The sequence below is a fragment of the Saccoglossus kowalevskii genome, chromosome 14 (assembly GCF_978046115.1).
Source record: "Saccoglossus kowalevskii chromosome 14, keSacKowa6.1, whole genome shotgun sequence".
Classification (NCBI taxonomy): Eukaryota; Metazoa; Hemichordata; class Enteropneusta; family Harrimaniidae; genus Saccoglossus; species Saccoglossus kowalevskii.
In genome coordinates, this window is record NC_140654.1 from 9,746,806 (window position 1) to 9,761,758 (window position 14,953).

Consider the following 14,953-nt stretch of genomic DNA (forward strand, 5'->3'; position numbering starts at 1 on the left):
TGAACATCACCACGGGGGTGTTCACGTGTCGCGTTAGCGGTGTGTACCAGTTCGGTTTTTCGGTATATGTTGCACCAGAACAACGTGCATTTGTGCGGATGCTAAGAAACCAGAATATGGAAACTGGTATATACTCCACATATGGCGATCTGGTCCAGAGCCAGAGTCTTCTGTTACTACTGAATATCGACGACACAGTATATCTTGATATTGGAATGAATGACGGCTTTGCTATAGGCGGCAATAGATTTACCACATTCCACGGTCACTTAGTTGCACAAAACATAACAATATCACAGAATGAACCTTGACATCGTTACCTTGGAGATAGAAAATCTAATTTTTCATTCAACTGTCATACTGCACATAAAGTCAAAAAATTGCATTATTTTTAGTATATGCCAGAATACTTTCGATTTTTTATAATTTCTGCAATTACGTTTATAATGACAAATCAGTAGAATATTTTATAAATTGTTAATATTTACTAAACGCGGCATTTGTGGAAACATGTAGAAATGTACACAGAGATCATATGATGACAATATTAGATATTGGTTTATTATGTACAATCATGTAGCAACATTTCCATGGTAACATTAAACAAAAATACGCTGTGTCCCATACAGTTATGTATGTTGAGAAAACTGCGAAATACTTATATACAAAAATTGCTATTTAAAAAAACAACATTTTTAGTCAATTTTCTCATGTTAGCCGTGAGCAAGCGAGACTTATTGCACAATGGGTACATTCTTGATATTTTCATTTGTTATACGACTTCAACGTTAACAGAGGTAAAGGCACTTTCTGGGTAAACAGATGCACTTGCAATTACTGTCGGCAAAAATGCAATCATTTGTTACTGGAGTCACGCATAATCGAATAAAGAATCGTACCAGTATGACTCAATATCTGTATTCTTAGCGACTAGTAAGTGAGAGGGCATGGTGGCCTTCTTGTGTATAGAACAAATTCTGAATCAGGCCACGCCTCCAACTTTGCTGAACTGTGCCGTGCTTTCTATATTGTTCGTAAATGGAGTCAATTTGTGCAGAAAGAGCAAATTATATTCTTCAAGCTGATATTGTTATAGATTTTATTTCACATTCTTTTCGTCTGTTTTTTTTCAGTTTAAAAAATGTGGGCTCGCTGGAGCCTAGATGGATTGTCATCTGTGCACGAGCGGGAATTAAGTTCTAAGAAAAAGTACTAAGCACGGTCGCTGAACACGAACCTTTGCGTTTTAGCGTGCGTTGTTGAGTGACCTTGCCCTAAGCGAGCGACTGTAACAACGCACGCTAAAACGCAAAGTCTTATGGATAGACGCTTTTTTGTAAACAACGACAATCCATGGCCGTATGTGGCATGCGCAGGTGACAACACCCTCACTTTAACTATTGTATTGAAGAAAGTCGCCAATAAGTAATATCTCCGTAGAGGGCGATGTTCATCATTGTTGTCCCGGAGAGCGCTTACTTCATGTACATATTTGTTTGATTTTGATTTCGAATATCTCATGACCAATCAGCACAGTCACGGCAGTGAATGGTAAGATACAATAAGATGTTTTATATATATCAAATAATACATCTATTTAACATTAATTTTAACATAAAATTTGCAAAATCACGGAAAATTAATAAATATAGTACTGAGTTTTAAATTAATAATAGTATTGATTTGACATGTATGTTTTCATAATAAATATATATAACCTTATGTTGCGTTGCGTTGCGTTGGATTGCGTTGCGTTGGTTATAAGCGAGCAATAATGTACTTGCCTTACCAAGTATATTACACACACATAATTCATGTCCATGTTCATGTCATAACACAAGATATAACCATTTACTAGTACTATAGTCTGGATATACACACTTCCATAAAGTAAACATGATGAAAACTTTGAGTGGCAGCAATACGTGACAAACAATTGCCACAATTGTTAAATCATAATATATCGTGTTTTTCTATCAAAGCCACCTCGAACATCTAAAAAAGAGAAACATTTTATCCTCCTTGACCGACAGCATGTGTTTGGTTTCGTAAGTCGAAGATTATGTTTTTGGTTACATCATCAAATGATTATTAGGCTCGTTCATTGGCTGCTCGGAATTTCACAGAACTCCAACCAAAGCTTTACCTCCGAATTCATAGCGTCATATATAGTTATTTGGAAAACTATGAAAGTATCATAACTCGAATAGCTGCTAACGATAATATAAATAGAAAATGTTGGCAGTTAGTCGCAGTCTTTGGTTATTCAAGGATTATTATTATTAACTATTATTTTCTATACATTATATTTATTGGTTCTAGCAGCTTTCACCAAGGGGTGAACAAGATGGCGGATTTGTGAAGTACTCGGACAAGCGGAAATGTCAGGTGATTCTGCAGCCCTTAAGCAGTACTCAATATATTCCCCTTTACGAATTGTTTGCCTTCAAAGCCTTGAAGGAATACTAGAATAATCCAGAACGTGTAGTGATTTATTCGAAAGTCATTCCAACATAACTTCTCTCATAATAAGTTTTGGGAATCATATAACGTCTTTTCTTTGGAATGTATCCTGTGTCTTCGAGGTGCGATAAAAATATTTTCATACGGACACTGTGTTGTTCTTGTTCGTGTCTGTTTTCCGCGAGTAGATAACGACGTTTTTCCTCATAACGCCACTTGGAGGCAGACTGCTGGACATCTTCATGTTCTTCTATAATGCGTGGACTCCCTAGCAACCTGGCTGTTCCATCCCGCCTCGTATCACTCAGACGTATTCTTGCCATCTGTTTTGCAAATTCTTTATCAAAATCTTTCAAGTCCTTGATTTCTTCTTCGATTTCTTGCCTCGACTTCCCTTCGCGTGCTAAACCTTCAGATAGTGAGCTGGACTCGGACGTTCTGCCGTTCTTCGGGTGCCGATTTAACGTTCTCCGTCGTTTCTCCATTTCTCGCGTGATGTCTGGCCATCTTTCTTCAACTGGTATACTGAACTCCTCTCGCAAACGACTTCTAACATCTTTAACGGTTGGGCCTCTTTTAAAGCAATTTTGTGAAAGTCTCTCAAATGCGCTCTTCGGTCGCTTCTGCAAAAGATGCTGCATAAGATTGGTTCTTTGTTGCGTAGTTCTATATGGGGGCGCTGTTCTCACTCTGTTTCTACTATTTTTATTATTGGTTGAAAGATCTTGCGTCACGTCAAGCAATGATCCGTCGGAGTGGCGACGTTGGTGGCGCATATTTATACCAGTTGTGGCAGCACGTGTTTCGGCGAAAGCGATTGTTCTGTTGGGCATAAACTCATGATGAGTATCGCCCATCACGCCGAGTTCGCTATCATTATGTTCATGGAATTTTAATCCAGCGGAAGTTGTTGCCCCAGAATCGTGAGAGATCGTAGGATCGCTCTTGTGTTCATGTTCATCCTCGTTCACAAGCAAATTCAGTTGTATTTTACTTCCGTCGCCGTCGCCGATCTCTCCTACCATGTGTAATTTCTCTTTTATCAGATGACACACAGAAATTTTCCTTTGTTTTTCAAAAAGTTTGTGCCTCTGATTTAACACTCGCTTGGCCCTCAAGTTAGCCATACGCACGTCTTCTGAAAGTTCGCTTCGTAATGGCGTCACTCCGAGTTCACTCCATTTATGGAAGTCTCGCGTGGCTTTGTCAGCTTTCCTAGCACTTGATGACATCATGAGTATAGTTCAAGTTGGTAGCAATATGAGTATGAGTAGTAGCTAATCTGAAATTAAAAAAAATATATATTAACAAACCTTGCACAGACGGTTACTCACAATTCTTGAAAAAAATGATAACAAACAGAAAACAACATTAGTTCAACACAACAAAAATCAGTCTACTAAACCTTACAACACAAAACATAAGATATGACGTCATATCTACACTACATTGACAAATGACAAAACATGAATTTCTATGACCCCTGTCGAGAAATTCTGTTGTGGCCACATTGAAGTTTCACTCACGGTAAACAAAATCATATTACGTCAATTCGTAACATTTTAAATTATATCGATTAATCATCGATTATACTTTTACGTGGGTAAAATGGGTGACGTCACGTTGTGTCCCATTTTTACTTTATGGCAGAAACCTTCCAAAAATCAAATACCCAGAGTTTATTAATTATGCAATAAATTGTGCTCTTGGACGATATAAGGACAGTGTACCAGACTAATTTTCGAGAAAATAGTGGTTGTATTTTAGTGGATAGTGGCCATTTTGTCATATTCTAACGCTATTATGCCATATCTCAAATTGTAGGCTGGTGACATTATTATAAATCATGGGGTATTTTATGTTCTCCTAAATTATTTTAAAAATAGGGGTTTTAAAAATTGTCAAAAATGCAAATATTTTTTAACATTGTGTTTTATGGAAAAATGGCGATGTTTGACAAATATTAGCCTAGTTTCTCAAAATACGTCACTGTAAGACGGGAAATTCATTGTGAAAATACTTTTGAAAGTGATTTTCCATAATAAATCAATAAACATTGCCAAGCGATTTATGACCAACTTTCCCATAAAATTATAAGTAAGTTTTGCTATGACGTGGGCGATGTTAGACTCTAGAACAGACCCGTGAAGCATTTACGCGTTTTCACATTCGCACGCCCCAGTAACTTTGAAGTGCCCCAGTCTAATGTATAAAGCCTGATTGTATTTTCTGAAGTCATTTCGGATTTTAGAACAACAAACATTCAGCGATGTCGTCGAGCATGGCTATGGTAGTATGTTACCCACAGCATGACTTCACACCTGGTGTAAACAGTGGACTCTAAGTGAATACAATACACAGTACGGAGGCTGGATAAATGTTTACGACTGCGTTATAAAACCCAAGCATACTAACTCTTAAAATCTAAAGACGGTCAGTAACTTTACAGTCTGATAATCTCTGATAATCTCAAAAAGTAAAATATCATTTTTTCCCCGTAAACTCACAGTTAATGGTGATTTGTGACTGTCGTTATTGCCAGTGTTAGATCACTTCATGAATATTTCATGGCACGGCGTGGTTCCACCTCGAATCCGTCTAACACTCTAACTAACTGCCTGATCACGACACAATGTGCACGTACATTACAGCGGCCTTTGTTGTGTAGTGGCAATGCTTGTTAAAACACACCAACCGTAACTTTATAAAAGTTTTACAGAAAACGTCTTTTTATATATTAGTGAACTTACAAAATCGTCATTGAATTCTTGTTCTTCTAAGAACACAACGGAAATTAAACTATTTCTCCGTGATTGAGATCTTCCGTTGTTTCTATTGTTTTCATTCATGCGTCAGTGACACGGTGGCGGCCTTTGAACACACCTTCTTTGCTATGCACAACACTAGGAACTGCTATTGTGTTTACTCTCGGGTTTCCGATCACAATTCATTGTTATTTCAGGCACTCCATCTTATAAGTTTAATCTCGCAACACATTTAGTTGCTGGATTAAAATAACATTAGGGAACAGAAGATAGATCAATAGTGTAAACACCATCAACAAGGGTATCCGAAGATCATAAGGAACAGCTTCACACGTCTGGGAGTGGTAGCAAATATAATGCACTCCTACGCAGTAACATGTCACGTGATTATGTAAGAAAAGTATTACCCACTCATTTCCTTCAGAATTAAAATCAAATTCGCAGAATCTTCTAATGAAATTAAAGAGAGATACCTCCCATAAGTCATGGATAACACCCCTTCTTAATGAATGAATATATACATACTAGTTTATGACATAAGTAGCCAGTTCCTATACATGTATCTGATGTATGATATACTGATGTATGCTTATTTGAAATGTGTATCAAATAAACAACGATCGGTCATCGCTGGGAGCGGTGCCGGAACCATGGTTCGTAGATTCCGAAACGGTGGTCGCGACCTACTCTGGGCAGACCAAAGCAAGCATTATGTCTGTGGCGTATGCGACGTTGTGGAAACCCTGATACATGTCTCGACCTGCGGGCTAGTAGTTGATGATGCAATTTTTATAAAAAGGCCAGGAGAGACAACAGTGTCGGAGGCCAACGCAAAACTATTTTCAGAAAACTAGAGACAGCGTTTACAGGTTTACATTTTAAAGCGCGGTGGTCGTCGCACAGCGCGTCTTCGAATTTCATGTAAACAAACAATGTATTTTACACGCGTTGTGTACATCGCTATGGGTCCCATATCGAACACGACGACCACCACGCTTTAAACTATACGTCTCTGTCATATGCTGCAACTAAATCAAGTGTTATAATTGATTACTAGTAAAACTCCCCAGAGAATCAAGAGTTCGCTTACATGAGTGAAGGTTCATATTTAGGTCATAATGATAATAAAAGCGATGTGACTGCTTAAATAAGTTTTCTAACTTCATGGACCAGTCATTCAATGTAGAACTGATGGCATAATAATAATAAAGATAATTTATTGCATCCTTAGAAATACAGTGTTTCCATCAGTTTATAGCAACAAAAGTAAGATATTAAAAAACAATACATATGTTGAGACCACAACTCAAATCAACAGGTAGATCAGCACATACAGAGAATCATGTCACGTGTACGATATTTCCCACGCATGGTGACCTTAATCTTGTATACACTGCATAGTCCTGATAGGCATACTTTTCAGTCGTAAACTAGATTCTGAATTACCTAGTCGTTTTTATCGAAATGTTAATTGTTCCATATGGTAAACACAACAGCTACAGACAATCAGTGATTCGTGTCATTTCATGCAAATATCTAACTCTGTTAGGAAATGCCACCTTAGACTTGCCTACCGCAGCGGAACACAGTTTTGCTACATGACCGTAACGCCTCGCTGTAACGTGTCTAATCACTGTCACCGTGCCGTTATTTTAACGAAGCCGAACCCACTGGGAGAATTGCGTCATTTTAAACGACACGAAACGATGTCGTGCTTCTGTGACACACCAAACGTTTCAGTCAGTCTTGCATACATGTAATTCACTTAGCATATTGTAAAATGAAAGGGAAAATATCAAAATGAATATCACACTGGAAACTCACTGACACTAAGTCAAATGAAAATATGTTAAAATGTTTTTACAATATTAGAATGCATGTAAATAATAATATACGACTTTTTCATCCCATATCATTCAGCAAAAAGTCTAGATATAAAGTAATAATTCTACCATAGACAAATATTCGATGGCCCGTATTTTCAAGTTCATCTTCCATATCCTGAAGGCAAGAACCCATAATAATGAACGTGTGACGAAGATTGCATATTGCCTACAACTCAGCTCAAAAGTACATGTCTATAACCCTACTCGTATTTTTATTAGATAGTTGATCATACATCTGTACAATGTTCACTGGGTTATTATTAGTAGAAGATAATACAAAACTACGTGCTTGTGGAAGTTAGCCAAATTATATTAAAATGTTATTATCGGTAATTAGCAATATATATTTTTTCATCACTTTTGGAATCAAATATTCTTTAAATAGCTGGGGATTCAAATGCCCCGTCATCAGATGTCGTATATGACAATATGGCTGTCACATACTAAACCTGATTTTTTTCAAAGTCAACATCCTTGTATTATACTGCAATATTTTATGATTTATTCTGAGCTAAACACGTTGTTCTTGCAGCACATATTTGTAAATGTTCTCCACTGTTCACTTAATTGTTTCGGTACGTATAATAATAATAATTACTGCGCATGCGCAATCGAGTTTTCCATTTTCATCGAACAAATACTATACAGTGTGATGAAATGAATCATATTTTCCTGTATCATAAAAACAATATTACATCTTTTCGTTCATATTACACATGTAATACATGTTGTCTTTTCAGTGAACGTTAGATCTCATAGCCTGGTATTAGAGCACACGAATCGAGTAAGCTTACTGCGGCATAGAGACCGTACAGTGCGATGACATGGCCTTGAAATCGTCATCGTCTGTGCGACGATTTCTTTCTAACAACCACGATGTCAAGGATTGTATAGACCCATTAAATGTCGCGAGAACTCTTTGGACAAACTTCAACCTTAGGGTAATAAATTTAACGTTTTCAAATGATTGGTTGCCATGGATCCGAACTATCACACTTGTGTGGATTTACATGGTTTCCCATCAGAATGCTTCTGTGGTCAACTAGATTCCAGTCCAGTTATGGTAGGTTACTATGACGACATATAGTCCCTGCTTAATATTGACTTAATTTACTGAATGTTTTGATAGATTGACATAACCCTATTGACGTTATTTTTACATCATAATGATTTCCATGCGTACAATAAAGAGATACCATAACGTGGTTACTGCCTTATGTCTATACATTTAACTACATGCTTTTGAGAAAGCTCATAGTAGTTTCATGAGACGGTTACAAGGCCATCCCACACTGGCACCAGCTTACGATTTCACCATGGTCTCAAAGAATCGTCTCACTAGATATATGTCTCGAATTTTCACTTTTGATACTCGAAGAACATATCATGGATTCTCGAAATCTGGGTCATGTCTATTTCAAACCTATGGACGTTTGTGATGCCATTCATAATAAGTTACGTACTGTTTTGTGAATTGTTGATTCACTGTTTACTATCATGGACGGTTGTATTGAAATGGAAGACATTGAAATGGGACAAATTCGATTACTCGTTTTGTTTTTATATTTGCTATTTGTACACGCGCGTTTAAGTTTTTTGCATATTACATATTAGTTCTATCAAAGACATTATTGTCTATTGTCTTTGGTTCTATACGCTTTGCGTAAAAATAAATGAAACATCTTTAGTTTTAAATACGACGATCTTTTTAGCAATATATTTAGTCTTCTTGTTTATAACAATTCGGGGATTTATTCAAATTCACTAAAATGTTTACGTTTATTTGTTATCACATTACAATATATGAAAATAATAGTATTTATGTGATTCGACTACTGTGTATGATCTCACCTATAGGCAGTTCTTAAAAGCTGGTTGAACCGATCGTTAAGTTCGCTACATGATGGTTATCGTACGCGATACAACGATACTACCTTTTACCAGTTAAATCATAAAAATAGTAAATAAATAAAAGTTGCTGTGTATTTTTACGTTCTTATGTTCTACCTATACATTTAAACATTTACTTCTATGCTATCGATAAAGAGCCATTGCTCTAAATGTCTAGTTATTTTGAATAGTTACTTAGGACGATTACCAAATATGATCTACCATAATGCAATTTTACCAGTTAGTTTGTTACCCCAGCAAAGCAGACGATCTCACGTACGCCACACGTTGTTTCTATTTTTAATTTTATACATTCATGAAAAATCCAGAACATGTCCACAATTCAAGTATGTTTATATTGAGTCAATATAATGATATTCGCCGGCACAAAAAAGAACATTAAAAAAATAATGGTTAAAGTACAGTAATGGCGGCAAATTTAAGTTTTAACATTTTTATCATAGAGTTCAATGGTGAATACATCTTCCGATATTTAAAATTTCGAGATATGATAATTCTTTATCACTGTGTGTCCATGGAAACTGTCCTCAAAATACCAATTTTTACTCAGTAGTTACCATTTTTTTTCCAAAATATGTTTGTATACCCCACACAAAATATTAGTCACCAATTTAACGATTATTTCCAAAACTATGACGTCACGTATACAAAGAAACAGTTATGTAGGAATTTGGATAGTGTGTTGTTGCCGTCTTGTTAAAAACAACAGTAGTAGGCTTCTAACTTAACATGTAAGGGGACTGCAACAACAATCATACATTGGACTTGGGATCCATTAAACCAATATAGACATTATTGGCATAGAGATACGGATCACATTACCCCACTAATTGTGTCTAGTTTCTGTGCTACAATCTCGTGCGCACGTTGCTACCCTCTTAACTTGGGTAAACACTCACTTGGAGCACCGCAGAGTAACTCAGTGTACCGAACGGTATCTCCTTGATAATCCACGGTTGTCCATGGCTGTAAAGCAAGGCACAGATTTAGGTGTAATGCTGACGACTACTTGAGCACATTTATCGGGAGTGCCCCCTCTTCATCTCCCGTGTTGCTCGGAACACACTGGTATGAAAAGCTGGTATGTCAGACGTAAAGTGCATTTCAAAGGTGCTAAGTGTGCAGCCTATCTCCCCTAAACAAATGTAATGTTTACGCAATGTTTACGTCCGACAATGTTGTCGGGAATATATCATGTGATTATACTCCGGGAGGGGGCTTCTTTCAATGGAACGATGTATGGGGAAATAATGGCTGAAATGGGGCCCCTGTTTGAGCCAAAGTTTCTGGAAGGGGTTCAATACCGAAATTATTTACATAAAGCTCAAAAATCTGAAGCCATAAATTCTGACTGAAAAACACGACTCATTCATTTCGTAACCCATGTCAAAAAAGTTTGAAAACGGGTAACCATTTTTCGCAGAATTGTCTGAAAAGGTATCTTTTTTTTCGAATCTCGGCTATCTTGAAATAAGGTAGGGTTCTGGGGTCAGTGCTGGAGGCACATCTCTGTCTCAAGTACCCTCAGGATTCCTGATTATCTGGATATTACTGGAAATTTGAGTAATTTGGATGTGACAAGTATTTGGAACACTACACATGATTATAGCTAACTTGAATATCAAAAACTTTTGTGACTAGTTAACATATGCATGTCATATACTTATTACATTATTAATACATTGTAACTGTCGAAAAAACATATCGCTAACTCTATGATAACGTACTCGTCAGGTATGCTAATCAGGGACGAGAACGTGCTTATGTAAATAACTACAGTGTAAACAACAATGTGCAGCTACCACCAACAATGTCCATTTCGGAAGCCCACACCTCAAATCGGAGTGTGTTGCCCAACGTTTATAGTGCGCTTTCGCATTTTGCATGCAACAATGTATCTTACTCGCGTTGTATACCTTGTGTAGGACTCGCGTGAACACGGTGCGACGCGGCGACTGTGGCGCTTTTAACCCCCCAGTATACTATTATACGGATCAATATTGTTATGGGGACTGCGTATCTAAGTGGCAGGTTGCACACCCCAACGGGCCACTGTGTAAATGAGAAATGTTGTTTACATACCCAATAAAATAAATATAATGAGTCCAAATCTACTTTTAAAAAGTATAACACAATCATGTGATCAGGTAATTTTACTGGAGATGATGTCAGTGGTGGCAGATTCTGTTTATCCCACTGGCAGTTCTACAATTTGTTGCGATGTGTTGACCAGTTTCGACTACATTAGCAAAACAGCGTTGGCTCGGTCGAGCATGAATGAACGTAAGTATACACAGTTAATTACTCCGTCCTACATCACTGGGACAGTCTCGCCATGCTGCATACTGCACCACAAACCCTGTAGTTCAACATTTCAGACCACTTTGAAAAAAAAAATGTTAAACCCGAAAAACTGAATATCATACATCAACGATTGATGAAGTATTCCATGAAATGTGTGAACGTATTTAAATTCGTCAGCATAAATCGCCGAAAAAATGTCCTGTCTGTCACGTCAGAGTTGAAATAACCACTAACATAGTACAGTTTTGCCTGTGTGTAGAAACTTCACATAGTACAGAGTGGTATGAGTGCGGAAACTTTGCATGGAACAACACTGTCTATGTGTGGAAACTTCACATAGTGCATCATTGTCAGTGTATGGAAACTTCACATAGTACAAAATTGTCTGTGTATGGAAACTTCATATTGTACATCATTGTCTGTGTATGGAAACTTCATATTGTACATCATTGTCTGTGTATGGAAACTTCACATAGTACATCACTGTCTGTGTATGGAAACTTCATATTGTACATCATTGTCTGTGTATAGAAACTTCACAAAGTACGTGCTGTACTGCACTGTCTCTGTATGGAAACTTCACATAAAACAAAAGACTAGTGCCTGAGTATGGAAACTTCACATAGTACAGAATTGTCTGTGTATGGAAACTTCATATTGTACATCATTGTCTGTGTATGAAAACTTTGCATAAAACAAAAGACTAGTGCCTGAGTATGGAAACTTCACATAGTACAGAATTGTCTGTGTGTGAATACGTCATATAAAACAAAAGACTAGTGCCCGAGTATGGAAACTTCACATAGTACAGAATTGTTTGTGTGTAAATACGTCGTATAAAACAAAAGACTAGTGCCAGAGTGTGGAAACTTCACATAGAACAGAATTGTCTAGGCGTGAAAACTTCAAGTTTGCATAAAACAGAAGTGTATGTGTGTGAATACGTCATAAAAAACAAAAGACTAGTGCCCGAGTATGGAAACTTCACATAGTACAGAATTGTCTGTGTGTGAATACGTCGTATAAAACAAAAGACTAGTGCCAGAGTGTGGAAACTTCACGTAGAACAGAATTGTCTGGGCGTGAAAACTTCAAGTTTGCATAAAACAGAAGTGTATGTGTGTGAATACGTCATAAAAAAACAAAAGACTAGTGCCTGAGTATGGAAACTTCACATAGTACAGAATTGTCTGTGTGTGAATACGTCGTATAAAACAAAAGACTAGTGCCAGAGTGTGGAAACTTCACGTAGAACAGAATTGTCTGGGCGTGAAAACTTTGCATAAAACAAAAGACTAGTGCCTGAGTATGGAAACTTCACATAGTACAGAATTGTCTGTGTGTGAATACGTCATAAAAAACAAAAGACTAGTGCCCGAGTATGGAAACTTCACATAGTACAGAATTGTTTGTGTGTGAATACGTCGTATAAAACAAAAGACTAGTGCCAGAGTGTGGAAACTTCACATAGAACAGAATTGTCTAGGCGTGAAAACTTCAAGTTTGCATAAAACAGAAGTGTATGTGTGTGAATACGTCATAAAAAAACAAAAGACTAGTGCCCGAGTATGGAAACTTCACATAGTACAGAATTGTTTGTGTGTAAATACGTCGTATAAAACAAAAGACTAGTGCCAGAGTGTGGAAACTTCACGTAGAACAGAATTGTCTGGGCGTGAAAACTTCAAGTTTGCATAAAACAGAAGTGTATGTGTGTGAATACGTCATAAAAAAACAAAAGACTAGTGCCTGAGTATGGAAACTTCACATAGTACAGAATTGTCTGTGTGTGAATACGTCATATAAAACAAAAGACTAGTGCCCAAGTATGGAATCTTCACATAGTACAGAATTGTCTGTGTGTGAATACGTCGTATAAAACAAAAGACTAGTGCCAGAGTGTGGAAACTTCACGTAGAACAGAATTGTCTGGGCGTGAAAACTTCAAGTTTGCATAAAACAGAAGTGTCTGTGTGTGGAAACTTCGCATAGTACATCATTGTCTGAATGTGGAAACTTCGCATAGTACATCATTGTCTGAATGTGGAAACTTCGCATAGTACATCATTGTCTGAATGTGGAAACTTCGCATAGTACATCATTGTCTGAATGTGGAAACTTCGCATAGTACATCATTGTCTGAATGTGGAAACTTCGCATAAAACTTCGATGTCTGTGCGTTATAAACTCTTGTTTGGGGTGATAAAAATGACCCTATTTCGGATGACAATTGCTTGAAAACCAATCAGTGTTGACCCCGAGATACAGCGATACAGCGTACATGGATCGTGCTTTCAATCCGATAACTTAAACAACCCACCCTCAACCCAGAATGCCTCGAATGCAACAAATCAGTACATATGATACAAAACGACTGAACCTACAAATTATGTATAAATTACATGGGAAGGTTGTCGGCGTTACTATAAACGGTCATGGGTCGGCTAAATAAGTTGAATGTGTACAGTACAAAATACAATCACTTAAGATAAACATACCTTTAAATGGGGCTCGAATGCAAACAGCACGATCTATGGTTTCGGGAGCAGAACTTAATAGAATGTCATGCAAAGTACTGTTGCCCGTTTTACCACTGTACACTGGCTAACCCGGACGCTTCAGGCTTTTACTTTATGTAGATGACAAAGGAATGTTAACGACTTTAACTGCATGCACACTGACTTTTAAACACCCAAATGACATGCCAGCACTGCGGGTAATTTAAGGGCACTGGAAATAAACAAAGTATTTTTTGTCAAATCGGCGTATGGTTACTATTGACGTTTTATATCGGCATTGAATGATGGCATGACGATAAAGTTTCTCGCTGTTGATGATAATTTCATGACGTCGTCACTACGGTAGCTGTAAAATGAATAATTTGATTTACTTCACGGCTAGCCAGGATCAAAATTACATTAGGCGAAAATGTAAACACGTACCGTTTTCAGAAGAAATCCGTTCATCTCTTAGCTCTAGTATAACACTAGAATAAAGTCGCCGATAGTGTGTAGGCGTAGTCATCAGTGTATGCTATACAGCCCTGTAAGTCGCTGAGACCGACGTCTACGCTATACGAGCTGCGTTCTGACTGTGACCAGGGTAGTCATTAAACGAGAAGTATTTTCCCACACCCTCTATCGTTATTCACCAAAGTGACAGTGTTGGTAATAGAGCTCTAGATAACAGACTGGCTCTATTTCACTACGTTGTCACTATAGTTGGGGTCGTAGTTATTGGACGTGTTCATGTCATGTGTCATGACAATACTATAACCATAGTCAGGAGGGCGTGTTTTGAATATATAAATTTACGACCCGTTATGCCTAGAATAGACTAGAATGGATCCTTTATTGCTATCGTGCCCATATATGAGGTTTTGATGAATAATACAAAAAATTCCGAAGAAGAAAAGAAAAGAAAAACAAAACAAAAAAAACGCTCTAACAATACAAGAAAATCGCAAACAAGACTCACACATTTCTAGATAAATAACTGGTGATTTTATATATTTCTGAAGCATTTCAACTGAATGTTCCCTTATATTAGAACAGTCGTTAGTCTGTATAAGGCTTTTGCCACATCGTTCATAATGTTTTCTTCTTTACTGTTTAAAGTATTAAT

General features: G+C 37.3%; 1 protein-coding gene across 1 annotated transcript; it reads right to left on the reverse strand.

The window, feature by feature from the left end:
* Positions 1 to 1,552: 1,552 nt before the first annotated feature.
* LOC144361508 (uncharacterized) lies at positions 1,553 to 14,018 on the reverse strand. Its single transcript, XM_078013483.2, has 2 exons — positions 13,828 to 14,018; positions 1,553 to 3,745 (listed from the first exon to the last, which is right to left on the reverse strand). The coding sequence occupies exon 2, from the start codon at positions 3,696 to 3,698 to the stop codon at positions 2,493 to 2,495; it is 1,206 nt and encodes a 401-aa protein (XP_077869609.1). The 5' UTR covers positions 3,699 to 3,745; positions 13,828 to 14,018; the 3' UTR covers positions 1,553 to 2,492.
* Positions 14,019 to 14,953: the final 935 nt, after the last annotated feature.